The sequence below is a fragment of the Agelaius tricolor genome, unplaced genomic scaffold (assembly GCF_023055355.1).
Source record: "Agelaius tricolor isolate 1412-34295 unplaced genomic scaffold, bAgeTri1.0.p SCAF_19, whole genome shotgun sequence".
NCBI classification, from domain to species: domain Eukaryota; kingdom Metazoa; phylum Chordata; class Aves; order Passeriformes; family Icteridae; genus Agelaius; species Agelaius tricolor.
In genome coordinates this window covers 12306095-12332705 of record NW_027269279.1, presented here as the reverse complement: position 1 = coordinate 12332705, position 26611 = coordinate 12306095, and the positions used below count along the sequence as shown (strand labels likewise).

General features: G+C 40.7%; 1 protein-coding gene across 43 annotated transcripts in view; it reads left to right on the top strand.

Annotated features, from left to right (window-relative positions):
* The window catches only part of RBFOX1 (RNA binding fox-1 homolog 1), a 1203461-nt gene that overhangs the window by 943693 nt on the left and 233157 nt on the right, over positions 1-26611 (top strand). For 5 of the 43 annotated variants that reach the window (XM_071444309.1, XM_071444321.1, XM_071444322.1 and 2 more), the window contains one exon: positions 12653-12873. The exons of the other annotated variants lie outside the window; for them this stretch is intronic. In XM_071444309.1, coding sequence (XP_071300410.1) covers positions 12787-12873 — 87 coding nt within the window. In that variant the 5' untranslated portion in view covers positions 12653-12786. Of the gene's footprint in view, positions 1-12652; positions 12874-26611 lie in introns of those variants that run through there. 43 annotated transcript variants of the gene reach the window in all.

The following is a 26611-nucleotide window of genomic DNA, read 5'->3' as shown; positions in this document are numbered from 1 at the left end:
AGGCAGGGAGGTGTCTCTGTGGAACTTGACTCTCATACAAATGGATTCCCTGATGGAAAATGGCTTGTGTGCTAATCTGCTTTTGATTTTGTTTTGGTTTAATGTACCTGTCAACTGTTTGAAGTTGCTTTATGTAACGCTGCTATCCATGATACTGTATCTGGATGCATTAAGGCAAATCACTGAAAGATTGCAACTGCCCAGCATGTGATTTGTTTTTGCCTCAAAATAAAATGTAGAAGAAAATGTTCCAGACACAAATGATGAACAGATCCTAAAATTAGACTTTCTGTAGCTTTTATCATTGCAGAAAGTCACCTATTAAAAATGTTTGAGAACATGAGTCTGTAATATTTTCACGGCTCCTGAGCTGCTACTGCCCACAGTTCTAGAGCTGCAGCTTGCTGGGGTTGCTCCTGACAGCAGGACTTCTGAGGCTTTGGAAATGTTGTTAATCCACTGAGCCTGACTCAGGAATGCAGGTTTCCATTGGAACAAGGTGGTTCAAAACCCTTTGTGAGGTGAGAGCCCACCTGGAGTTCTGCATGCAGCCCTGGATCAGATTGCCCTGAGAGGATGAGGAGTCTGCCTCACTGGGGATATTCCAGGAGCATCTGGAAACACTCCTGGGCTCTGGGGTGGCCCTGGTGGGACAGGGAGGTGGCACCAGATGACCAAGTGTGGTCCTTTCCAGCCTGACCCATTGTGTGACCTGTTGGAGCAAATCCAGGGGTGCCGCTGAGATGATGAAGGGATGAAGCACCTCTCCTGTGAGGAAAGGCTGGCATTGGTCAGCCAGGAGAAAAGGAGGTTCTGGGGTGCCCTAATTGTGGCCTCCCAGTGCCTGAAGGGAGCCTACAGCAAAGATGGACAGAGATTTTTTGTGAGAACATGGAGTAGCAGGACGAGGGGGATGATTTTAAACTGAGAGTAGGTTTACAGGAAGGAACATTTTACTGGGAGGATTGTGAGACACTGGCACAGGCTGGCCAGAGATGCTGTGGATGCCTCATCCCTCCAATAGTTCAAGGTCAGGCTGAAGAAGCTCTGGCAAACTTCCTTTAATGGAAGGTGTCCCTGTCCAGGGAAGGAGCATTGAAACTGGATGATCTTGAAGGTCTCCTCCAAGCCAAATCATTCTATGCTTCTATGAACTAAATTATCCCTTTTATGTACATAAATAACTGAAAAAAATATATAGTATAGTGTATATATATATATATATATATATATATTTATACTATATATATAATATATAGTATAAAAAGCATGGTTATTTGGAAAATTATGCATCCCAACAGGAAGGAGTGGTGTTTCAGGTGCTTGTTGAATGTCATTTTGCAAAATGGCCATAATTTTTAGCATGTACTGTAGATTCTTCCCTGTTTTTTTGTTTTGTTTTGTTTTTTTTTAATGCAAGGGCTTGCTGGAAATACTTTGTAATCTCCCTCTCCCCTACCTGGAATCTACACAGGGGTTTCAGGTCTGTCCCTTCAAATGTCAGTAGCTGCTCCTTAATGGATGTGGCAAATGACTCTGGCAGTTTTGACAATGGAAACTCAAACAGGAACTTGTAGTTACAGTTTTGTAAGTGAAGGAATGCTGGGGTGTTGCTCTTAGCAGAGAACTTTGTTTTCAAGGTGTTTCCAGAAACCCCCTCAAAACATAAACTGGGCACGGGGCAAGGGTTTATTTTCATTTTAGTTTTCTATTTATTACTAAGTTTGGTGGGGTGTGTCTCTTGAGAAGTGCTCATTATAAACAAACATTTGTGTTTGTGTGCAGCCAAACAGCCCAGGCAGGTGTCTCCAGGAGGCCAGGAGTGCTCCATTCCTCTGTGGGAATGGGGCATTCCTGGGCTCTTCTTCTGGCATGCAATGCAGACATGAATTTTCCTGGGTGACACAAGCAGGATCAGAGTTTCTGCTGGAGTAGATCAGTTGATTGACTTCTGCTGAGAGTGTTAGCCTTGGCTTTGCTGTGAAATTAATGCAACATACAGGGAATGTGCGCTTTCTGTCAGTGTGTTCTCGTATATTTTGCTCAAGAATAGTTTTAAATGTTTATTCACATTAAAATTGTACAAGTAATTTCTGCCCATTTCCAGAAGAAAATGAACTTTGCAACTGCTTTATAAACTCTCCAAGGGAAAGCTGTTTTCAGCTTGATTAAGGCAGCTGAGTTACAGCAGGCAGCACCTGATCTGTGAGGGTGATGGACACTGGTTACTCTCAGAGCTTCACAAGGGCTTAGGGCTGTAGAGCAAGAATATTTCAGTGTTTTCTACATTTGATCCTAAAGGGCTAATTAGGGCTGAAGGGTTGAGGATAAATCAGGAAATTTAGCTCTTTGACCACAAATGGCCAAATATATCAGTGCAAAAACACAATATTGTTGGGCACTAGAAGCAGATCACACAAGTGTCTGAGAAGGGAGGCTGTGGAGAAGACCCATCAATAAGAAAAACCAAGAGGTAATTATAAAAAACCTTTGAAAATAATTTCTGTAAGAATCCATTGCCCCAAGTTGCCTCATTAATTATCCTGAAATCTGACAGTTCTGTAGAAGCAGCTTTTCAGTGCTTTTCTGTCAGGGCAATGCAAGAGAGATGTTCCAGTAATAGCATTTATAATCCAGATGTGCAAAAGTCAGGTCTGTCTTATGAACCTCCTGTACAGTTCATGTTTGAGCACCTCAAATTCAAATTTGCAAAGGAATATTACATTTCTTTTTTTTTTTATTTGTTCCTGGCGCTGAGTCACGTGTGTTTTGTTGATTTGCTCTTTACTAAATAGTATCAGATGTTTCATTTCTTCTGGTTAGGAACAAATCACTATTACAAACCTTTGAGAGAAGGTAAGATGCTCTCAGTCCAAGGGTTTGAGTTCAGTTTTTGGTGTCTGATCTTGCACTGCAGGGGAATTGACAACTTCAGAGGTCTTAGGAGACTACTTATTCTTTGCCCTATTTCTTGCAGCAGTAAAAATCTTACTAATGTCCACCTAATAACTTGAGTATTCACTAAAGCACTGATTTCAATAAAAATAGAAATAATCCTCTTCTGTTGTCCTTCTCTGCACAAATTTATCCCAGTCCTTTGCTGGTCCCTTCCAAGGGCGGTGGCACAGTTGATTAAAACCTAAATGAAGGTGAGATTAAAAAGGCCATGATTTCTCTATTCACTCCTAATATCAAATGGAATAGACAAAAAGTAAAAAAGTGGATGGCAGGAAAGGCTTTTTACCATCTGGCCCTGATAGAGCAGAGTTCTGGTTTTCTGATCTTAGGTGCTTTCTCTCCTCTGCTGTTATTCTGAGCTGTAGCATGATCCCCCTAGGTTTACATTGTCCTGAGGAAGTTGTGGGAGACATCATTAGAAATCAAGGATTCCCATGAATTCAGTGCCCACTGAGATTGCTGAGGAATACATAGGACTGGAATGTGGAATGAATAAGTAGAATACTTTTAATAGGTCTTAGGGGAAGGGAGAAAAGTAAACACATAATGTGATTGTTTCAGGTGAGAGCTATTTTCTGTGTTACCAGGAAGAGTCCTTGAAGCTTAATCCAGGGGATTTTGTTCTTCCAAATGAATTCTCCTGTGTACCAGCTCTTTACAAAGAGGTGCCTGCAGAGTACCAGAGCACCCCACTGACATTGGTTTGGCTTCAGTCACAGCCCCTCAGACTGGGCCAGAAGAGATGTGACCCATCTCAGGGAAAGCCAGGTTTTAGCTTGGCCTGGACAGGCCAAGTGTAGGACCCTGCACTGAGTTTAGGGGTGGGATAGGTGTGCCTCCAAATAAGTGCATTAGCAAATATCTATGAGACTGAATTGACTTCAGACATGAAGTAGCAATGAAGTTGAAAAAGCTTTCTTAACTTTCTGCCATTCAGATTTGGAGGCAAACTTCCTATCAGCTGAACTTTCTTATGCTTTCAGCCAAATCCTGAATCCTGTCTGCCTTAGATGCTCCTTGCTTGTAGCTCTTGGCTAAACTTTAGTACTTAAACTACTGCCAGTGTCTTGAGCAGAGTTATGACTTACATTACATGTAATGCCTTCAAGTCTTGCTATTTTATCTCGTGAAAATATGAAACTTGTCAGTAGTGAACAGAAATTCCCTCTGATCCCTTTCAAGACCTATAGGGTCCTTATTATTTTGGGGTTTGAATTGGTTGTTTCTCCAAGGCACCCTGCTCACTCAGGATATCTACCCTCTGCTGGCTTCTGCAATCAAACCATAGCACTTGGCATGGTAGGGTGCTTGAGTGATGTATTTATACAGGCAGGAGGCAGGGTTTAATACCAGCTCATGATTCACTGTGCAGTCCTATTAATATGAGCTTGACTCGGGGGAATAAGTAGCTGTTACTTGTCAGCAAATCCTGAGTGTATTAAGGGGGTGAAGTTGTACTGAAAGATCCTCACAGTGATACTCTGCTGTTCCCAAGGGAAGCAAATGAAAACTGTACTTGGATGAATAATGAATGTTCTAATTGGGGTCAAGAAGAAGTCATAGCTTCCTGTGATACAGGAGTTAGACTAGCCTGACTAGAGCAATAAAGAAAAGTCTGTTTGACCAGATTTGGCAATAAAAATATGTGACTGTCAGTCATGTCTGTCATCTGCACACGACTAAAGCCTGGGATGTGATAGTGACAGGCAGGTGGTTTATTCTTGTACAGCTTGGGTGTATTCCTGAGATCCTCTTGGAGGTGTTGGTTGGTGCCCATAAGGATATGGCCCTGGACAGGTGCTGAGACTGGTTAGTGCTCAGATATTGCCCAAAATCCTGTGTGGAATGGATGAAGAGCTCTCATGGCATGGCTTGGGTATATCACAAGGATTTATTAAGAGCGGGTATTGGGTAGAGTCAGTCTGTTCCTGATTTGCAAGGAAAAATGTTTTTGTTGCTGCTGGGCTGTAATTGCAAATGAATATGCCCTAAGGGAAGATTACAGCCTGTTCTTACCTGCTGACAAAATACATGCAGAAATACATATTTCTTGGTCATCCTGTATTCAGCACACAAAGGAGAAGAATAAATGAAAGATATTAAGGAAGATATATGCAAGCATGATTCTACTACATATTTTGTGAAATAGGTATACACCTGAGACTTTATTAAAGATGTGATACTGCTTATCATTTGTGGAAGGTGTACATAATTTTCAGTAGTTAGTCCGTGTAACTGCACAATATCAAACAAGCATGAGATCTTGAAAGTGTTCTATGTTTCATACAAAATTTTCTAAGCTGCTTAACGTCTCATGGATTGGAGGCTAATCTCAGCTGGTTTAAAAAATGCAGATAATCTCAGGAGCAGAGTAGAGAAAGATATCTGAAGTAGCCTGGAGATGGGAGAGAGAGTGTGTTCTCAAAAGGGCCAACAGGGAAAATTCAAGTGATTTGGTACAGCTGATAAGAGTTGTGTAACAAAAGCCAGCGTGGAGCTCTCTGCAAGAGAAGGAAAACAATGCAGGGCTCACTAAGGCAGAAGAAACAAAGAGCAGAACTTTGCAACACATCTTTAGTGCTGGGAATAAGTTGTGATGTCTGTGTGTAAAAATCAGCTCTTGGTACTTAAAGCAACAGTGTTTTCCTACAGTTGTGCAGCTAACTTTTCTGAGTGATCCAGGAGGCACACAGAGAAGCTTCCTTCACAAACAGAGTTGGGCAGGCCTATGGAGGTGTGTTCCACCACTTTTTGTAGCTTTAGGAGCTTTTCTGGCTTTTCTGTGTGGCACCTTGCAGTCCAATGTCATTCTTTTTCCTAGTGCAAAGCACAGCACATGCAATATTTGAAGTTTTCAGTTCGATCCTGCCTTTATTTTGACACAAATGCTGGGATAAGAACGTGGTTGTGGTCCAAAATCTTTGACTGGTATGATAGTGCAGCTAAGTTAAAAGGCACCTATAGCTATTTGGTTTTTTTCTGAGAATATCTGTTCAGAGATTGTTCTTGGCTTTTGTGCCTTGATATGTAGAGCTGATGACAGGTCCTTAGGTTTCTGTGGTAGCCCAAGGCAAGTCCAGGCACAGAGGGATCCCTTAACTCCAGTTTTAACCTGCTGCTTCTCTCTAGCATACATTTATCACCTATGTAAGTGAAGGTGTCTTGCAACTCACTGAAGGGTAAATCCCTCTCCCTGCTGTCAGGGGACAAGTTCTGATCTTGCAGCAATCCAGTCTGAGCAGGGAGTGAGGATTTCCAATGTATGTAAAAGAGGGCGAGCCTCACTTTTAAGAGTTCTGGAAAATGTGAAGCTAAGTAGAGGTGTATCTTATAAGTGTGTGTGTTCTTTTACATTGCTGTCATTGTGGTGATCTCCTTGTACCTGATTCAACTCTTTTTAAGGGAATTTACAATCAGAGGTGGATACAAATGAGAGCTGAGCTGCAGAGGAGCAGGGATATTGGTCACCATGCCACTGGACAGCCAGTTCATCCCCAGTCTGTGTTTTTTGTGTGGCAAGAGGAGGTTTTCTGGGCTGAAAGAGAATGTTCATAGGTGTTTAGAGAAGGTCTTAGCTGGTAGCAGGCAATTTCAGGAGAAAGCATCAATGCCATTTGGAGTTTGGTTAGGAGGTGAAGGAGCACAATATCCAAGCAAAGACAAAGGATATTCATCTTGGAGTTGTTGACAGTAATGGCTTGGGTAGGAACAGGCTGAAGTGAGCCCTTGAAGGGGATGACAAGTGCTGGATAAAGGTAATAAAAGGATCTGTTTTGGGGCAGTGCAGGTAGAGAAAGAAGTGATTTTTATGGGAGCACTCCAAAAGAAATGCCAAGTAAACAGACCATTGTTTAGCCAGTGAGATACTGCAGCAGCCCATGGCTCAGAGCACATCACTGGCAATAGGAAAGGAAGGGAAACCAGAGGGAAAGGAGGAATGGCTCAGAAATGTACTGTGTACTCAGAAACCAACATTTACTGAAATATTGCACTTCAGGTGTTGCTAGGCCAATTGGCCTACAGGGCAACAGCCTTAATTTCTCTAGGGCTACAAATAATTTCCCAAACTTGTTTCCCAAGGTTTAGCTTCTGTGTGAAGCTCTTGTATTTGGCAGGACTGGAATTATTTATTTATCTTTGAAATCTCCAAACTTACTATCATTGTATATTTAGAAGAAAGAGGCTAAAATTTGAACTTGAGTGGGACTGAAGCATTGTTGGTTTTGGGCTGGAGAATTAGCTGGGGTCATCTTGACCTGCTGCTAGATTTAAATGTGTTCACAAGAGCTCATGTAATTGTTGGATGCAAATGTAATTTTTCAATGGAAAATTTAACTTCAGAAGAAAAAGGTGTTAATTCTAAATATGCTGTATCCCACATGCTTGACAAAGGTGGTTTCTCCCACTGTTAAACAGCTTCTATATCCTTGCCCTATTCTCTAGTGTGACCTGAGATGCTTAATAAACTCAAATAACTCTGATGACATCTGCTGTGCTGGTTACCAGTATGAGACCAGCAGATAGCAGGTTTGTATAGGGGCCATTTTCTGCTTTAGGAGTCAGTAAAAATCCTTGCTGTGTTTTGGCTCTGCTGTTCTGTGTGAGAGGAGCTGGCAGGGGATTGGTACCTGGCACGAGCAGCTCCTACACGTTCTGCATGCAGAGCAGAGAGAACAGGGAGCAGCTGAGGATGGGGCAAGCCTGGATGGTGCTCCTGGTGCACTTGAAGAGCCTTTGGCCCTAAATGGCTTTTGCAGAAAGGTGGAAATAGTCTTTGGAAGAAAAGTGCAGCAGCTGTGCTGGGGAGAGTGGGGGAGATGTGCAGGACAGCTTTCTCTGCCTATCAATATTTCCTTTAATGCCAGCTCACCTCAGGCAATGCTAATCAACAGCAGCTCACCTTCTCTTTCAAAGCATCTGTGGTGCTGATGGCTAATCCTTTTTTAGAGACAGGAATCTAAAGTTGCTGTGGAGGAGGGAAATTATCAGGAGACTCAGAAACCAATCTGTCCTTTCAGTTTTGGGGGTTTCTTGTACCAGAAAACCTCTGAGAAACCTTAAAGAGAAAATGGAGAGCATGTGGACAATGGGAAAGGTGATCAGAAATAGGAGACTTGAACTTAAAAGATTCAAATATGCCATAGCATAAGCTCTGAAGAGGGTGCCCAAGTGGTACCTTAATTATTTATGGTCTGAGAGACAAGAAAGTTAGGCCGGTGTAGGAAGGAAGCAGAAATTATTTGAAGTTCATTGGTGTTGTGCAGCATTTGGAAGAACTATTGTTTGTGGTATTTTGAACTAGATACAGGCATTAAGAAGAATTAATTATTTGGCAGAAAGATGGTCTAAATAGATTACTTCTGTCAGAATCTGATTAGAGCATACATCATTGATTGGCTGATGACTGCATTGCAGGGATCTGCCTTTTCCAGGCATTGTGGCCCCAGGGAAGTTGCTGAAGTCTCTTTTTTCTTTTCTTTTTTCTTTTCTCTTTTTTTTCCCCCCACCTTGTACCATAGCAAAACTGAGGCATCTGCTTTTGCCTGGGGAAGTATTTTGGTCATTGTCTAATGTGCCATTTAACATCTTATATGCAGGTGGAATCAAAATTCTGATCTTTGGAGCACCATTTTCATTTTTCTTGTTCTTCCTGAATGTGTAGTCCAGTTTTCAGGCATACTTCTAGTTTTATTTCTGTATCTGTGCATCCATGTTTTACAGCAGTCTTCCTTCCTATTTAAATGACTTCTTAGCAAGCCTTCAATGAAACTGCTATTAGAGCACTCCTGTCAGTTCTTCAGGTCTGTGCTAAAACATGAGATTTTGGTATTAGATTGCTGGGCCTGAAATACATATGAATTTTGTAACCACCTACTCCTACCCTGCCTTGCTTAAGATATGCTCTTCATCTTTAAAAGCAGCTTTTCATTAGTAAAACCTGCCTTTTGGAAAATTCTGCATAGTTTGAACAAGTAAGATTGTGCATTTTATTTGTCTATATACATTTTACATCTAAAGCTAGTGTTCATGTGTTTTTCTTACTCGTTCTTCCTCTCTCATTGCTGAAATCAATTTTTAGTTTCAGGAAATCCATTAATTTTTTTAATGAAAGAAACCAAAGCCAACTAGGGTTTGAGAACAGCTGAAAGTAGCATACCCTCTATGAGCACACTGAAAATGGCTTAACGTGGCTTTTTTTTGTTTTTTCCTAACAGCATTATAATTTTCTAGAATGCAATGGAAATGAAAGCTGTGTAGTTGTTTAAAATAGATGATGTCCCCTTTTCCACCCACACAGAGTGAGTTTTTTGCAGGGAGGAGGAACCCTGCAGTGGGCAGGAAATGAGTGCTGGCACCACCAGGGACATCAGAGAGGTGCTTGATGTGCATGTCCTGACCATTCTGGCTTTGCCCTCCCAGAAGTGTTTAGGTCCCTGCTTGACCTTAATCATGCTGAAGTCAAGCAGAACTCTCAGCTTCACCAATACTCTTCTGGCTCATTCTCTCACTCCTCAGCACTCTGAGTGGTCAAATTTCATTTATTCAACACATTCCAGCAGAACAGCAGTGACCACTGATACTAATGGCCAGCTGCAAAACCCAAGTGAAATTTGCTTTTTGTGTGGCTGGGAGGGAGAGGAAACGTGTTGATCTGGAGCGGTGGAGCTGATGTAGAGGCGTTGGCAGAAGTTCTGAGCCTGGCGTGGGGAGGAGACGCGAGTAAAGCTCTGTTGTGCTTCTGTGGTTTTGGTTCACAGAGGTTTGTGAGGCCTTAGGTAGCTGGTGCACACATGGGACATCACCTCAGAGCCAGCCACCAGGGCAGAGCTTGCATCTGGAGAGCCCCACACCTAGACATGTAGAAGCATGTTGTTATAGTGAGGCAAGCCAAGCATCCTTGCATTAAACCAGGTAATTACGGTTTATTCCCGACGTTTGTGTTTGTCTATCGCTCTCTGCACTGTAGGAAATAGCAATGCTGCTCAGACATTTGATGTTTGTGTTATTCTGCAATGTTTATGCTGCTTGCAAAGGGCTGGAAGTGTCCTCCTGGAAGCTGCTGAGTTCACACTACCACTGCTATTTGCATCATATTCTGTCATGAGCCACCCTTTTTTGTTACTGTGGATTTGGAAGGCTGTTCTAGACCCTCACTAGACAAGACCAAAATACTTCAAAAAAAAAACCCCCGAACTTGGAAAAATATGTTCAGCCTAAATTTATTCATAACTAGGTTTTTCTGGATTTTTAGAGTGTCAGGATTGTCCTTAGCTTAGTCTCTTCCTCCTACTGTTTTCTTCCCTATTCACAGATTGCTTTGCTGGGATAAACAAATCAAATTTAGGTTTCTGTTGCAACATAGCTGTTCCATTCCCCTGAACACAAAAAGCAATTTATCTACAATGGTTGTATTTGAATTTGACCTTTTTTTTTTTTTCCTATTTAATCTGGATGAAGAAAACTGTATTCTGTTGGAAGTACCTCTAAGAAATCAAGAAATAATTAAGAATTAAAATTAAGAAATACTGATAATTTTCTTTTTCCTATTTGCATCTCCCTAGCATCTCAAATTCTTTAAACAGATGCAATGAGATTTTGCTTTTTTTCCTCCTGAGTTTAGCTCCGAAGTTCCTGTCATTAGGAGGAGCATGATCTTGCATTTTGTATTATTGAATTTTGATTAATGCAGCCCATAAGATTTAGCAGTTCTTTCTATGTAATATCCTTATCCTTTGCAGTTTTGACAGTACCTTCCAACTTTGTGTCATCAGGAAATTTCATCAGCAGGTTGCCTTGTGCCAAAATAATTAAAGAAAATGTTCAAAAAAATCTGTCCCAAAATAGATCACAGAAAAGCTTCCCTTGAGCCTGCACTTTCCTGTGCAAATCTTTCTCCTCAGGTTTTCTAACATCTTATCAAATATATACATGCTGAAACTAAAAAACCTGCCAGGTATTTTACAGAGCAATTGAACAGTCTGTATTTATGTCAGTTGTCCCACTGGAGTCATTTGTGTAAAGCTTGCAGAATCCATTTTATAATCTCCATTCCTGGGTGAAAGAAATCTGCTTTCTTTTCAAATGCAGCTTGCTCTGCTGGATGAAACAAATAAGCAATAGTTAAAATGAACTTTTATTTTTTTTTTTGGAAATTAAGTATTTTTAATGAGCGAGTTGTGACTGCAACTTGCTTTCTCATATATACATAAACCAAAGGTATTTCTCTGTGAAAGTTAGTGACTGGTTTTGTATTGGAATTAATGACACTCTTTTGAAAAAAAAAAATCTGTGATGGGTCAGCTTGCTTAGTAATTAAACTGCAGAGTTTCTCTTCCTTGGTAAGATAAGACCAAGAAATGGGATTTACAGCTAAGCATGGTCAGATAAGCAGTGAGAACAGCATCATCCCCAAGAGCAGAGTGCAGCAGCTCTGAAACAGGAGCTGGAGCGGGGTAAACATGGCTCCATCATGTGACAATGGCTGGCCTCACTGGCAGCTCCTGCAGGGAGCATCACCCAGGGTCACGGTGCCACATCTAAAGTTAGCAGTGGGCTCAGGCTGGCGCTGGGGAGGGCCAGCAGGCAGCTGCTCAGGGAGATTTCCAAATCCTGCGGCACGGCCACCCCGATACGCGAGAATCAATTACTGCAAACCTTCCGCGATGGTCAAAATGTGACATTAAATAATTGAGTATCACATCAAATCTTGTCTGCAATTAGTTATCTGGAAAAGTAATTATGCAACAAAATCAAGTAGCTGAAATTAGTGGTGTGAAGCACCCTGATAATTCGAAGACTGTAGGAGATTTTTTTTTTTTTATTTCACTTGTAACATGGAGTTTTAAGTACCTAACTAATTCTTTATTGAAGTAAAATAGTCTTGCTCAATTGTAATTCTTGTCATTAGTTACATCTGCAATAGAAGATACATAGCACATAAAACAGGTGTTAATGACCAAGCTGGTTTTGTCTAAAGTAAAAACGAGCTGTGGAATAGAATGTCTTGCAAGCAGTACATTTCAAGTCAAACCTGTTTTGATTTAGGGAGGAAACCAGCCTAAATTTCAGTCCTTTGTCTCTTACACCAGTAGTGTAAGTTGATTTGGAGAACAGGGTTGAAATACCCTAATGGGAAAATGTGTTCTTTTAAAATAGTTATGTTCAATTTAACAACATAGACGTTGTGAAAGGTTAGAAAAGCCATTAAAATATAATTTACACTAATAGAAGTCGTTAGCTTGCATTAGCTCACTTATTCAAAACAAACAAGAAAAATATAATGAATCAAACCAGAGTATATACCCAGTATAACAGACTGAAGTGTAAATGCTCACGTGAACATTGTTTAACAGCTTATAAATCCAGGGAAATGTCTAATTATGCAATCATGATAAACCTGATTGTTTTGAAAATGGCTTCTGATAGTAACTGTTGTCATGTGTATGCCAGAACTGATAGGAAAAATTATTTCTAATCAGTAGATCTGTACAGAATTTGATCTCTATGTGTTTAGTACTTAAAAATCTGAACTGATAAAGAGTAGTTGGCTAGTCATGTTACTTAAGCTGCTCCCAAAATAGCACCTTCCTTTTTGGGTAGAGTTAGGTTTGCAGCTGTTGTCTCTATCTGTTGTCTCTGAAGAAAATTTTAACATTAAGTGTTGCTGACGTCAATTTTTTTCTTTTTTTTACAGCTGATGTGGGCTTTGCCCCTGACAGAAGTTATTTGGTTCTAGCTCTGAGTTTGGAAGAAGTTGGTATATAGATTTTCCCCTAACTTTCAATTGATGTGTTTAGCTTTAGTGGGAGTAATACTATCACTTAAACCATGTTGTCGTCTCAAGGAGTTTTGCTACATCCCTATGGAGTGCCAATGATTCTGCCTGCAGCACCATACTTCGCTGGACTTGTTCAGGTAATGCAAGGCTGCTTCCAACAAGCAACTTAACTCTAGTGCACTTAGAGCAATAATTGGAATTTTTATGGTTGAGAAAGCAAACACTTTTAATACAGGCAAAAGCTCTCATGTAGTCAGTGAGAAGACAGTAGGAAATCAAAAAGATAGATCACCCTAATCTGTGTATTGACATCTCTCATGGCTGAATAAATGGTGTAGTTGAGCTATATTTGCTTGTATTGATTTGTCTGCTGTTTAACATTCATGCCTTTGCTTCACGAGGTTGACCACAGGGCAGAGGATTTGCTATCCATTCCAGGTTTCTGAGGGAGTCAGCATTCCCACGGCAGGTCAGAAGACAAAGTAACTTACCATGATGTGTTTAGGTTAAGTGTTTTAGCACAGCAAATAGGAATAGTGTTAAATATGCATTAATTCATGTGTCACGCGTCCCACGGAATGAAAAAGGGGTTGTGGTTTTGTGTGTATAGAAATATATCACCTGTAAAGAATATTTATACACATCCTATTAATTCCTTTGAGCCCTCAAATGTAAGATCTTGCTGCAGGGCAAGAGTTCTGTATATTTAGGAGTCAGCTGGCAGCTACCAGGTTGTCGTTTTTGTGTTTGCTTTTGCTATTATTTTATTTTTATCAAAAAGTGGCGCTACTGAAGTATCTTCTGTTAGACTTGGGATTCTGAATAGAGCGTGTAGATGCTAATTAAGCAATAAGCACCCTGTTTACAGTATTAGAAGACATCAGGAAAAGTCAGCATTTATAAATTCTGATAGAATTGTACGGTGCAAGTGATAGCTGTTGGATGTTGTGCATTGACAGGGTCAAGACACAAATGTGTGTTAGGGCATTTCTGTGCTGTGCTAGGGATAAGTCACATTAACTGTGAGGGAGAGGCAAACCTTCGTTGTGCTCCTTTTCTCCAGCACCTTGCTGGCATACAGGGGCAAGCACAGCATGAAACAGGTGGGTTTCCATATAGGTCCCTCCAGTAATAGAAGACTGTGGGTTGTGTTCTTCACTTCAGGCTTAATATCAGACACATATGTCTAAAATAGAAATATAGCACTGCACAGTGGCCGTTAATCAGGTATTGGGAATCTGTGTCTCGTGGGATGTGCAAGCTGAGGCTGCTTTTCATGCACTGAGACACATCCAGCAGGCCTTCACAGCCATTAGAATTTGGGGGTGAAGGTCGGACTCGGGAGCTCAGTCAGACCCTCTGCCATCCTGTCCAATAAATAATTACAAGCAAATCGTGCCTTTCACTCTATGCTGATTGATGTTGAAATTGCTTTTGAAAGTTCTCATAAGTTCCTGTTATAGATTAAGTGCCGGTGTAGGAAAAATAACTGCACCCAACTGAAATGGGTGAATGTAATCAGGTTTAATGGACTCGAGAGCTTGTTGGGAATTAAATAACTATTGATTTGTTGGAAAGTTGCTGTCATTACAAAATGCCACTGTGGACGCATTATCCAAGCAGTTAGATTAGAAGAAAGGGCCCTTTGAAAATTTGGGATGCCTTATTTCAATCTTTTTCCTCTTTATCCTCTCTTTAGAAGGATATATCCAGGCCTTTGTTACTCCTTTATCGTGGATCTGAAATAGTCAGGAACTGCTGAAATAAAAAATAGGTATTAGCTATGCAGTTGGAAAGTGTTCTTTGTATGAATACCTCTCTGGTCTCTTGTCTTCTCTCTCCCTGTTGCCAAACCTGAAAATGGAATTTTGGAAATCAAGCACACATCTGCGTTATTGTCCTAATGAGTGAATTGCAGCATTAAATGGTTTGAGCAATTTGTCCCCCAAGATTTTACCTGCACTTACAGTATCTCTGGTCAGCTTATGACACCAGGATGCTTATTGTTTTTCTCTTAAAGTAAATCTAGGTATCTAAAATAAATAATGCAAAGGACATTGGATAGGAATATTTATATCATCCTCTTCCAAGCAGTAATTACATAACATTCTGAACTTTAATGGAAATTTTCTTCAGAAATATGCCTTTATAAACTGATTATGTAAATGTTTGGTTTGGTTTGTTTTTTTTTTCTGGGTTGCAGGTTGAGAACCACAACCCTGAACTATTTTTGAATGTGAGGCAGTTTTAACATTTTAACATTTTATAGGCTTATAAGATGCCAGTTTGTTTATTTGCATGGTAGACCACAGAAAGTAGGTGTACCTGTGATCAGGGATTCCCCATGATTTCCAACTGGGTTTATTCCAAGGCTGTGTATGAAGGCAGTGCCTAGAGATCTGGGGGCTGGTTTGGGAGGCTTTTTTTGTTTGTGTTGCACAGTTGAGTAACAGAGATCTCTGTGGAGCAAGGTTTGTCTTCAGAGGTCCTGCACCTTCGTGTGTTTATGGTTTTACTTAATGCTGTGGATGAGCAGCTGCTCCAGCCTCTCCTAAATTGATCAGCAAACCCTGCCCTGCATCCTCTGCTCGCCTCTGCCACAGCCTCTTGTCAGGGAGTAGTGGAATGTGTGAATACAAAAAGAAGAGGGGTGGATTCTGTGGGTACAACTCTGGACATGCCTTACATGAGCAGCCATGTGCATTTTCCCAATTGCATGTATTAGATTGTATTCCTTTTACTGAAATGATGTGTTTGAGTGAGATGATGGAAAGTGAAATGCTTTTGTTCTTGGAGAGACACAAGGGCCGGGGTTACAGAGATGTTGGTGTGTATCAAATTCCATTAAATATACATGCAAACTTATTTTCCAGTAAATAAATATACCTTAAACTTAATAGAATGCTAGCCTATGACTTAGTAATGCATTTTTAAATGAGAAAATGTCTTTGCCTCTTCCTTCCTTCTCCTGGGTAAAACTATTTGAGGAAAAAAAAAAAGATCACATGAAAGTACAAATAATGCATAAATAGCTCTATGCCTCCTGTGGGTGGGGAGATATTTTCTGCCTTGGCACAAGAAGCCCACTGGTGGCTTCAGGGCTGTCACAGGACCCAGGCAGGGACTGCAGTGCAGCCACAGCCAGGCCCACCTTGTGTCCAAACCGCCCTGCTGCTCCTCCTGGCAAGGGAAATGAAAGAAATGCCATCTAGGATTAAGTGTCAATCCAGTAAGAGGTTTCTTCTCCTGCCCTTGGTCCCCATCCCAGTTGAGTCATTTGATCCCAAGGGGGAGCCCGTATGTCCGGATGGGAGCACTCAGGGGTGCTGATGGCAAAGCTCCCTGTGCCCTGGCCAGGCTGTGCAGCCTGCATGAGTGTGCTCCTGTGCCCTCTTGCAGTTCCTGGAATAGATGTGACACCAAGCTCCACTCATCATTAAATTACAAAGCTTGTTTTAAGGCTGCACTGTCCACAATGCGGATAATACTGTTATTTTGTTAAATAATATCTGAGAGATCATATCAGCTCCATCCCCTAAATATAAAATGTTTGCAGTTGCTCTGGTTTCTTGGAATGCTAGGTTTACGATAAAATATTTTGAAAATACGCATGCAATATATGACATTTTAATAATGGATGCTAAATTATTTATTACGTGGCTGAGTTAGGTAACTCCATTTCCATTTAGCAGAGCAAGAGGCGTTCATAGGCATTATTATAAAAGTTATTAAAGTTGAAATTGTTTTGGCTTTTCAGTAAACTACTGCAAGGCTCTGGAAAGAGAGACAGTTCTATTTAATAGAAAAGGTGGAACTTGTATATATAGGATTATCAAATGGGATTATTTATGAAGATGGTTGGTATTTTTTAAAATATGCTTCTATTTTGACATAGTGACCAGAAAAGTTCTAAGAGTTCTGAGGATTTAAGCTTGTGGTCATTGTTAAAAAAGTAAGTGTTAAAAACTAACACTTGTTAGTGTTAAAAACTTCTTTTTTTGCTTTTATTTGCTTACTTATTTATGTAGTGATAAAGGGGTGAGTTGGAGAAGAAAAACAGAAAATCGGCTGGTGATTAAATAATTCAATATATTGGGAACTACTGTTCTTTTAAGTACATTAACTTTAAGCTTAGATTATTCTGAAGATACTTTGATTTTATTTTTTTTTTTCTGTGTATCTGATTTTCCATAACTGGTTAACCAGTGTGTTTGACTGACAACTGAAAAAGTGGTAATCTGGAGACTGTTCCATTTTATTTTAGGGCTGAGAGAATTGCCTAGAATATGCTGTGAAAAGTAGTGGTGCAGACTTCATCACGGTGCCATCACTCTACCCATCTGGAAAATCCTTGTTTTAGTGCTGTTTTGGGAAGTGCTAGCAGTGGGTACATTCTGAATTCTTGTAGGTGTTAGTGTGTTAGGCTACCTGCAAAATCACACTGGCATTCTGGCAAGCCAGTCTTGAGGAATGCTATGGATTTGTTGTGTCACTTTACACGAAAAAGGCTTTTGTAATTTCGTAGGTTTTATTTGAATAATACATTTGAAATAGCAATGAGGAGAGGTTTGAGTTCTTCCAGTGTTGCCCGCAGTGGTGGATTGTTGTTTTTGTTGGTTTTGCATTAAGATCTAGTGGAAAGCAGAGCTTAATTTCTGTTTACATTGGCTGAATTGCCTCTTTGAAATGCAGTAAGGAGATGATTTAGCTTAAATACAGATTTTCTCTGGCTTGATTGTGTTCTGCCTCTCCTGCTCCTAGTACTGTACTCCCAGTGCTTTGTGAGTGGAGGATGAATTTGTTTCACTATTGCAATCCTATTCATCTGAGTGTGCCTCTTGTCTTGCTTTTGAGAGACCATATCTAACATTTCTTCTCTCAGTCTGAGAGTTGCAAAGTTTTTCTCCCTTTTGTATCACAAGTGCTTTTAGCACACGTGAAGTGGTGGTGTTAGTGATGAATATGATCTTTATTGTTTTGATAGCTGAACATTTTTGTAAACAATGTTTAAAAGTCTGGAAATCATAGAATCATAGAACTGTTTCTTGGAAAAGACCTTTAGGATTATCAAGTCTGACTGTTAACCCAGCACTGCCAAGTCCAACATTAATCCACGTCCTTAAGTGCCACATCTATGCTTAATTTTTAATTTCCCCTTTTCAAATACCTCTAGGGATGATGATTCAACCATTTCCCTGGGCAACCTGTTCCAATGCTTGACAGCCCCTTTCCAACATCCAATTTAAATCTCCCCTGGTACAACTTGAAGCCATTTCCTCTTGTTCTGTTGCCTGGGAGCAGAGCCCGACCCCCCCTGGCTACAGCCTCTTGCCAAGAACTTGTAGAGAATGGGAAGGTTCCCCTGGGCCTGCTGTTCTCCAGGCTGAGCCCCTGCTCTGGTGGTGCTACAGCCCCTTCCCCAGCTCCTTTCCCTGCCCTGCACACACTCCAGCCCCTCCACGTCCTTCATGGCATGAGGAGCCCAGAAGTGACCCCAGGATTTGAGGTGTGGCCTCAGCAGTGGCACAGGGGGTCAGTCCCTGCCCTGGTGCTGCTGGTCACACTGTGGTTGATTCCAGGTGTCATGGCTGGGTCATGTTCACTGTGGTTGATCCAAGCCAGGTGTCGTGGCTGGGTCATGTTCACTGTGGCTGCTCCAGGTGTCATGGCTGGGTCATGTTCACTGTGGCTGCTCCAGGTGTCATGGCTGGGTCATGTTCACTGTGGTTGATTCCAGGTGTCGTGGCTGGGTCATGTTCACTGTGGCTGTTCCAGGTGTCATGGCTGGGTCATGTTCACTGTGGTTGATTCCAGGTGCCGTGGCTGGGTCATGTTCACTGTGGTTGATTCCAGGTGTCATGGCTGGGTCATGTTCTGCACCCCCAGGGCCTTTCCTGCTTCAGGAGCTTCTGGTGGCCAAAGGGCAGCACCCACCCTTGGTGGCCAAAGAGGACTTGGACTCCTCTGGCCACTGCTCTGGGCCCAGCCAGCCTGGCCAGGGCCCTCTGCAGAGCCTTGGTGTCATCCCCAGCCCTCCTGAAGGATGTTCAGTCCCCTTCCAGAGTGTGGATAAAGCTGTTGGACAGAGCTCATGCTGGTGCTGTGTGGTGGTGTTCACAGGGGTCCCAGGATGAGGGAAGATTGAGAATCATGACTCCATGTTTCAGAAGGCTGATTTATTATTTGATTAAATATATTATTTTAAAGGAAGATTATATACTAAAACTATACTAAAAGAAAAGAGAAAGGAGACATCAGAAGGCTAGCAAATGAATGGAATGATAATAAAATCTTGTGACTGCTCACAGCCTTGACACAGGTGGCTGTCATTGGTCATCAAGTAAAAACAATTTCCCATGCTGGGTAAACAATTCTCCAAATCACATTCCAGAGCAGCAAAACATGGAGAAGCTGAAGCTCCTCAGCTTCTCAGAAGAAAAGATCCTGGCGAAAGGATCTTTCATAAAATATGTCTGTGACAGTACTGAGCCCTGGGGAATCCTGCTGGTGCCCTGCACCAGCTGGGGCAGCTCCACTGCCCACCCTCAGCCTGGCCACCACCCAGATTTCATGCAGAGAGCATCACCCAGGTCTCACACAGAGAACCCTTCACCCATACAAGGCACGACCAGCCAGCTTCCAGGACAGATCTGTGGGAAATGCTGTCGGGCAGCCACAGCCTTGCCCTCATCCACTGGGCAGGAGGACATCATTCATTGCCCTCAGGGGGACATCAGGCCAGTCAAGCAGGACCTGCCTTTTTAAACCCATGGTGGCCAGGCCTGATGGCTTCGTTGTTCTCTCTGTGCCTTTTGATGGCACCCAAGGTGATCTCCTCCATACAGTTTTGGATTAAATTGGTTTTCTTTTCAATCCATGGATCAGTAGCCAGTAAGCATTGTTGGTGAGACCTGTCAGCTGCTCAGGAGGCTGCAGACAGCTGGAAAGGATTTGGTTATTGCTATTGCAAAAGTTTGTTCTCTTAACTTGCCCCTAATTCTTGCTAAGAAGTGCAGATATCATCAAATACCTGCTGAGTGAGCCCTCAGGGGCAAGAGGGAGGGTAACGACATGGAATGTCTTCCCCATTGACCAAAAAGACAATTTTAACAAGAAAAATAGCTTATCTAAATAGGTTTACTTCAGCTAAGAAACAAGCAGTTATTCTGCCCTGCCACCTGCATAATTTTTTCTGCCTGGCCTTTATTTTGGAAATCAATGGGTGACATAATTCCAATGGCTAAGGCAATGCTGCATTACCTCTTTGACCTCCTATTCTGTCAGCTCAGTCAATGCTCTGTTATAGTCAGGGCTTTTTTCACCTGGTAGATTTAATGTGACACTCAACAGGCAGATTTTTTTTTTTTCCTTTTCCACTACTGCATGTGATATCAGTATTAGTGAGTTTTGGACATGATGATCTGTAATTATGGTCACTAGCTCGTGTGTTGGATAATACACTGCAATGGAGTGTGGTAGAATGGCAAAAACTGGGTAAATCTGGGCCTTTCTGACTGCAGCAGTTTTTAAGGGGAATAAATACAAGAATATTTGAGTCTGTAAGAAAAAAAATGATTTCTAGACATGAGATAGCTATCATTAGGATAAGTTGTATTTGTTTTTTCATCCCCTAAGTAAGACAAAGCTTTTAAGATTTGGATGCTCTGTAAAAGCCAATTGTTTGACTTGGCTCCCCCAGCTAGAAGCCAGCAAGCTGATACTGCTGTTTCCAAGGATCTGGAATTTCAGCTGATTTTTTTTTTTCTCTTTTCTGACTCATGCATAATCATCAGTAATAAAACTTCTGATGGCCGAATTATGACAGGAGATAGAGCTTTGAAGTTCTTTTGCTTTCAGTAGAATGATTCACAACTGATATAAAAATATGCTTGTACATCTAAATATAGAACAGTCATTTTAATGGAGTTTGCTTGAATATTTCACCTATTTACCCTCTGGTAAGTTATCTTGTGTTCCATGAGCTCATGTTAGAAACCCAGGTCAAATACATCTTTTGGCTTGTCTGCTTGCTTGCTTTTTTTAACTGAGGTGTGCAGGTAACTGTTTCCTCAGACCTGGTTTCAAAGAGGGTGTTGTAAAAAAAACATATGAAATGTCTATTTCAGTAGATCAGGTTGTGCAAAAAGTACAGTAAGGGTGCAGTTATTTCAAGTATAAGTACTTTTACCTGAACCAATTGGAAATTGCATTGCTCAATTGCTATTTAAGAGTGGTGAAACCACACCTGACAAATATTTGACAGTCAGATTTCACAGATAATTTGGAAATAAATGTTGGGGTTTTTTTCCAGTGGAGTGACAAGTCATGAACACTGTAAATATATAATTTGAAATTGACCCAGGTAAATTTTCTGTGTCAGACTTTCTCCCTGTGTTTCACAAGACTCATGTTATTGTGGATTAGGGTAAATTCTGATATCCTGGCTCCTTTTCTTTCTCTACCTGCATGAGCTAGAGAGCTTGTAGAAATGACTTCATCTTCCAATTCTGATAGAATTTGAATTAATAAATCACTAAATAATGTAATTTATTTTTTTAAATCAACATGTTGTTTTGTTGCTGCCCAAAGTGAGAAAAAATTAAAAGTCTCTTACCTGTATATTCAGGAGTCAGAATGGTTCATGCTCTCATTTTATTTGAGGCCTTGAACTAAATAAAACATGGTGCATTTCAAGGAATGTTTGCCATCAAGGAAAAACTAATCAGACTTTACTAAGTATGCTTCTGTAAAAGCAACTTAAGATAAAGCTAAAATTACTGAAAACAGTGAACTGATCTGAACTATACTGCTTTTTATTGTCTTTTTTTTAATTCTGAGAGAGTAAAATTATTATTTAATTCTTATCATTCCAATGCTTTTTCATCTTATAGAGCAGGAGGTACACTTTTGTTAAGTCTCTGTCCTCACTTTGCCATACTATTGGAAAGCATGTAGTGCCCTCCAGTTTGCTAATTAGTAGCACTTAAAAGTCATGGAGGAGCAAATTGTCCATATATTGGTTTGTTATGAGAAATGTCTGTGACACTTTGCTTTCTCTGTAGAATTTCCATGTATAGCAGATTCAGTAAAATGCATCTCCAGACATGTAAGCTTCAAAACATCCAGCCCAGGCAAACAAGTGCTGCCAAAATGCAGATGCAAGGGTTTCTCTGTGAATTACCAGCAGCTGTGCAGGTACACATCAGCTGTCTTTATTTTCACTGCCAGTGGTGCTGAACATGAGCATGTTTCAAACACTTTGAGAACAAATCAGATTGACACTTGAAACCAAGAAAGAGGAAAAAAGGGCATTTCCAAACATTTTGCTTCCATTCTAGAGAAAACCTTACAATTATGTTAAAACAGAACCTAAACATGGGTGAGTGTTCCAAAGACTATAATAAGAACAGGTTTAGGAAAAAAAAAAACCAAACAGGCTTTTGAAAAGCTATAGCCCTATAGTCTGTTAAAAGCAAGATGACATTTAGTTGAGAAATAAAAGGTGACTGTAGGTGAGGGAAAGCACATCTTGCTGCATTTGTGAATAATCCTGGAGATAATAACACAGAATGAATCATTCTTGGATTCCTGCTAGCCTCGGTGTGGTGCTGACTGAAGTGAACCTGAGAAAGCCTTTGCTACTCCCTGGAGATGACTTGGCTCTGTCAGGGCAGCTCAGGGGATTGGGCTCAGCTGGATGCTGAACAGGGTCTGCACCATGGGACCTGCTTCAGATCTGGGAGAGCAAGTGGGAAGGTGTTTGCCCTCTTGTTCCTTATTCTCCAAGTGTTGGATATGTATTTTATGTGTACATGATTTGTGTTGATGTTGTTTCTGGGAGATTTGTATTAGTGCTTGACCACCTTTTTAGTGCAAAAAGATTTTAGAGATATATTTATAATATTTTAAGAAATACAGAACAGCTTTTTAAAATGAAATAAGCTCACTTTTGCTGGATTTTTCTATCTCTTTGACTTGGAATTGTACTGAAAAATGGTGTATGAATGCATTTTTTAAATTAATTTACATCTTGATAACAGTTGAGGTACAAAGAGAAGGTAAACCTCTACAACTGTATTTCAATGCTCAGTTAGAATGAAAAGATTTTCGTTTCAGTTACTAAAAGGGCAAAACAAAAAATCCCCAAAACATGAACACTGTTAAGAGCCTTCAAAAACCACCAGGATGGAAGGGAATTCTGACTATTTGTACACAAAAACCAGAAAAGGCAAATTGTTAATAAAGTCATGAGGATTGTTAATAGAATCTCAACAAAATTTGATTCTATGGAGGCTGAGCCATACTTGAAAAGGGCTGATCCCCTCAGTGTCTTGAATAATTTATATTTTTTTATGCGCTTGTAGCAACTAATTACTGCAGAGTGGGTTTAAAGTTGGTGCTACCTGGAAGGTGTCTGCTCAGGTCCGTGCTATAGAGAGCATGGGTTCAGTGCTTGATCTCCATTCCCAGGAAGGTTCCCTTTGCTACCTTGTCCTGAGCCAGAAGCAGCAGAATGAGCAATCCAACGTGTTCTGTTGTGACAAGTCACGCAAGAGTCTGCTCTGAGGTGAACGTGGAAAACACAGCACCAGCTTTCCTCTCTCTCAGGGAAATGGAATGGAATTGGGGCAACCCCTCCTTCTGGAACACAGGAATAAATTACACTTTTGATTATTGCTTTTTAAAAAATCTTATATCGAGACGCTGAGCTGTTATGGGGGAGGGAGGTGTTTATCTTTTTTTTTTTTTGCCTTATGTTTAAAACCAGAAAAAAAGCAAACTTGAAATCCTAAAACTGTCTGTAACCACCTCTTAAAAAGATTCTGTCTTCCATCTTCTCTTTGTCACCTCTTTTCATTTAAAACTTTACTATCTGTCCCACTTTTGCTACCCAAATACGAGAGGATTTGAGGCCAGGTGAAACTCAGCAGCTGGGGTTAGGCCCCCTTCTTAAAAGGTCAGCCAGTCTTGGTCTTCCTCCTTGATGTTCTCCTATCAATTCAATTCTGGTGTTTCCCATTCATTTTTTAAAAGTGTGTGCAGAAATGACTCAGTGTAGTTCCAAGTTAGTTGAACCATTCAGAATCTTAAATATAAGGCAAGCATTGTGTGCAAGGATTTACTTCTGAATGCTTCTGAAGGTTACCTGAAATTGTTGATACCCAAAGAAATTTTTCAAAACCGCTCCTTCTGTGAGAAAAGAAATGGATGGATGTGTTTCATTCTAGCACTGGTCAGTGTGTTTGGGAAAGTGAGCGTCCTCCCTGGCTCCTGGGGTGACTTATTTTGTAGAGGGAAGTTGTTGAAACTCACTCAAACCTTTGGACTGCTGCCATTGCAGGAAATGAAATCTGTCCATGGCAGGGTTCTCTGAGCACCATTTTTAACTGACTTACTGGGCTAGGTTGACTGGAGTGAGTTTTTACATGGGCTTTTTACTGCAGAGATGAATGTTTTTATTTTTACGCCTTCCTCCGTGAAGGAACAGTTAAAATCAGGCACAGGGAAATGTAACAGATGTTGGTGCACATTTCCCATCTGAAAATGCCTTCCACTGGCCAAGAGGATTGTTAGGCACAATTAAGCCCAGTATAGACATCCTGTACTGGAAGCCAAGGCTGCTGAGGATGTTCCCAACAGGGGAGCACGGCTTTGGAAGGAAGGAAGTTCATATGAGCTTTGATCTGTGGCAGGTTTTTGAGTGTCACTGTGTGAAAAACAAAGGAAATGTGACTGACAGCTCAGAGTCTGTGCCCCCACATACTGCATGTGTCCTTAAGATGCAGCTATACTGTACACAACTGTAGATTTAGGGGACACTTGGAATCCATGAGCGAATTTATTATGCATTTCAAGGATGCTAGCACTTGAAATCTGATTTTTGAGAGGCATTTGGTGTAATGTTGCCAACTGACTTTAAAAGCTTGTGATATTACGCCTTGTAATGTTCCACATTGGGTGTAATTGTCACTGGAATCAGCTTTATGATGGCAAATCTTCATGATGACTGCAGGGATATATTTTTTTGCGTATTATGTCTGAAACGTGAGTTACTTTGTGATTTCAGAAGTATAGTGGTAGTGAAGGGAGGAAGGCACTGCAGACTTTTGAACTCACGTATGAAATGTTTATGCAGAGAGTAGGATTTGTCATTTCCAGTGATGTAATAGCATCTACTGTTGAAAAAGACCCTGAGAACCGAATGCTCTTATATTTTGTGATTTGTATTGTAATTGAACCCATTAGAGTTGGCTATTGTGGAAAAGCATGCTTTGCTGGCAGAAAATTGCAGTGATTGACTATTTTTGTTGTATCAGAATATTATGCAGACGTTGTGAACGTGTGTTGACCTAAAAATGTCAGTGGGCATTTCATATCAGTCTCTTTTTTTTTTTTTTTTCTGGGGTGGGGAGGGATGACACAAAAATGCAAGGCAGACATTGCATTTCTGTTGTGTAATGCCTGGCTTTTAATAATGTAAGAAGCTCTGTGCCAGGTCTGTAAACAGAGTCTGTGAGTTCTGGGCAGCCAGTAAGCCTTTTCACTGAAATATGCAGGAGAATTCTAAACCAAACTTCTTTGTTATTCCACTCTTATTTGCCTGTAATTAGACACAAATCTACAAAGGGTCTTTCCCTGTCCCTCTGGCCTTAGTTCTCCATATAATGTTTTTTTGTTAACTTCTTTTTTAGATGGACATAAGCTGGGTTTAATATCTCACATCATTTTTACTCAGGGCAGCAATAGGGCAGCATTGTCCAAAGTCCCAGGTGCAGGTGATGAGACACAGTTACCTGCATTTCATAGGGCAAAAAAGTGGCACTCCACTAATTTTCTGGAAAACACGATTTGTTCCCGTGGGAGAATATTTCTTAAAAACCTCTCTGTAAATCCCCTGGAACTGATGGAGTTCTGAGGAGTGCCTGGAACCTTGCTTGACACAGCATATGGTCTTTATACGTGCCTCAAAGTTATTCAGTGTGTGGTAACTTGTGGTGGCAATGTGTTTATCTCTGGTGCTCCTTCTCGAGGAGCATTGTCTTGTTTAAGTGGCTGTGAAATGTACTTTTTATGTGCTGCTCTGCGGTCATCTTGAGGTCGGCATAATCCTGGCTTAAGGTGTCTGCCTGCAAATTTGTCATTTGCATTATTATTGGTTGGTTCTTGCAGAACCAAGCTATTTTTTTTTTTTTAACATAAAGTGCTTTGCCTAGAAGACTATTAGCAAAATGCTGAGCAAGGTGTTTTTATTCTCTGGGTTCCAAGAGGAAATGGGAGATCAAGGAGGGCAGAGGTGATGCGTTAAGTCTAATTTAGCACGGGAGAGATTATCTCAAAATATTAATAAATATGTAGCATTGCTCTTCTGGATAGGAGGCATGAGAACTTCTGGTTTACATTTTCACTTTGTTAGTTGAGTGCTTTGTAGAGATTTTCCTCCCCTGAGTTCTAGATGTCAAGATCAGACACCTGAAATACTTAAAAGTAGTTCTGGATCAGAGCCAGACTTTGTCATTATTTAAACCCATATTTCATGGTTTTATTTGTTTTTCGAGCACTTCTTTTCTGATACAGCAAAATTGTCTGTCTAATGCTTCATTTTCTTCAAGTATTCTGAAGACTTTTGTAAGGCATATTTTTCTCAATGTTTGGCACTTTTGGCAGACAAAAGATTCTATGTACCTCTGCTATTTTCCCATGTCTTTTAGAAATATTATCTCTTTTAATGTAATATAAACACTTCTCTGTTACTAAATGGCTCTGTTACTAAATAACTTTTTCTAATCTTATTAATTAAAATTAGCTTCTGGTCACCATTCTTCCATTCCTTTGCAAAAAAAATATGATCTGGCATCCTCATCACAAAAATAGATG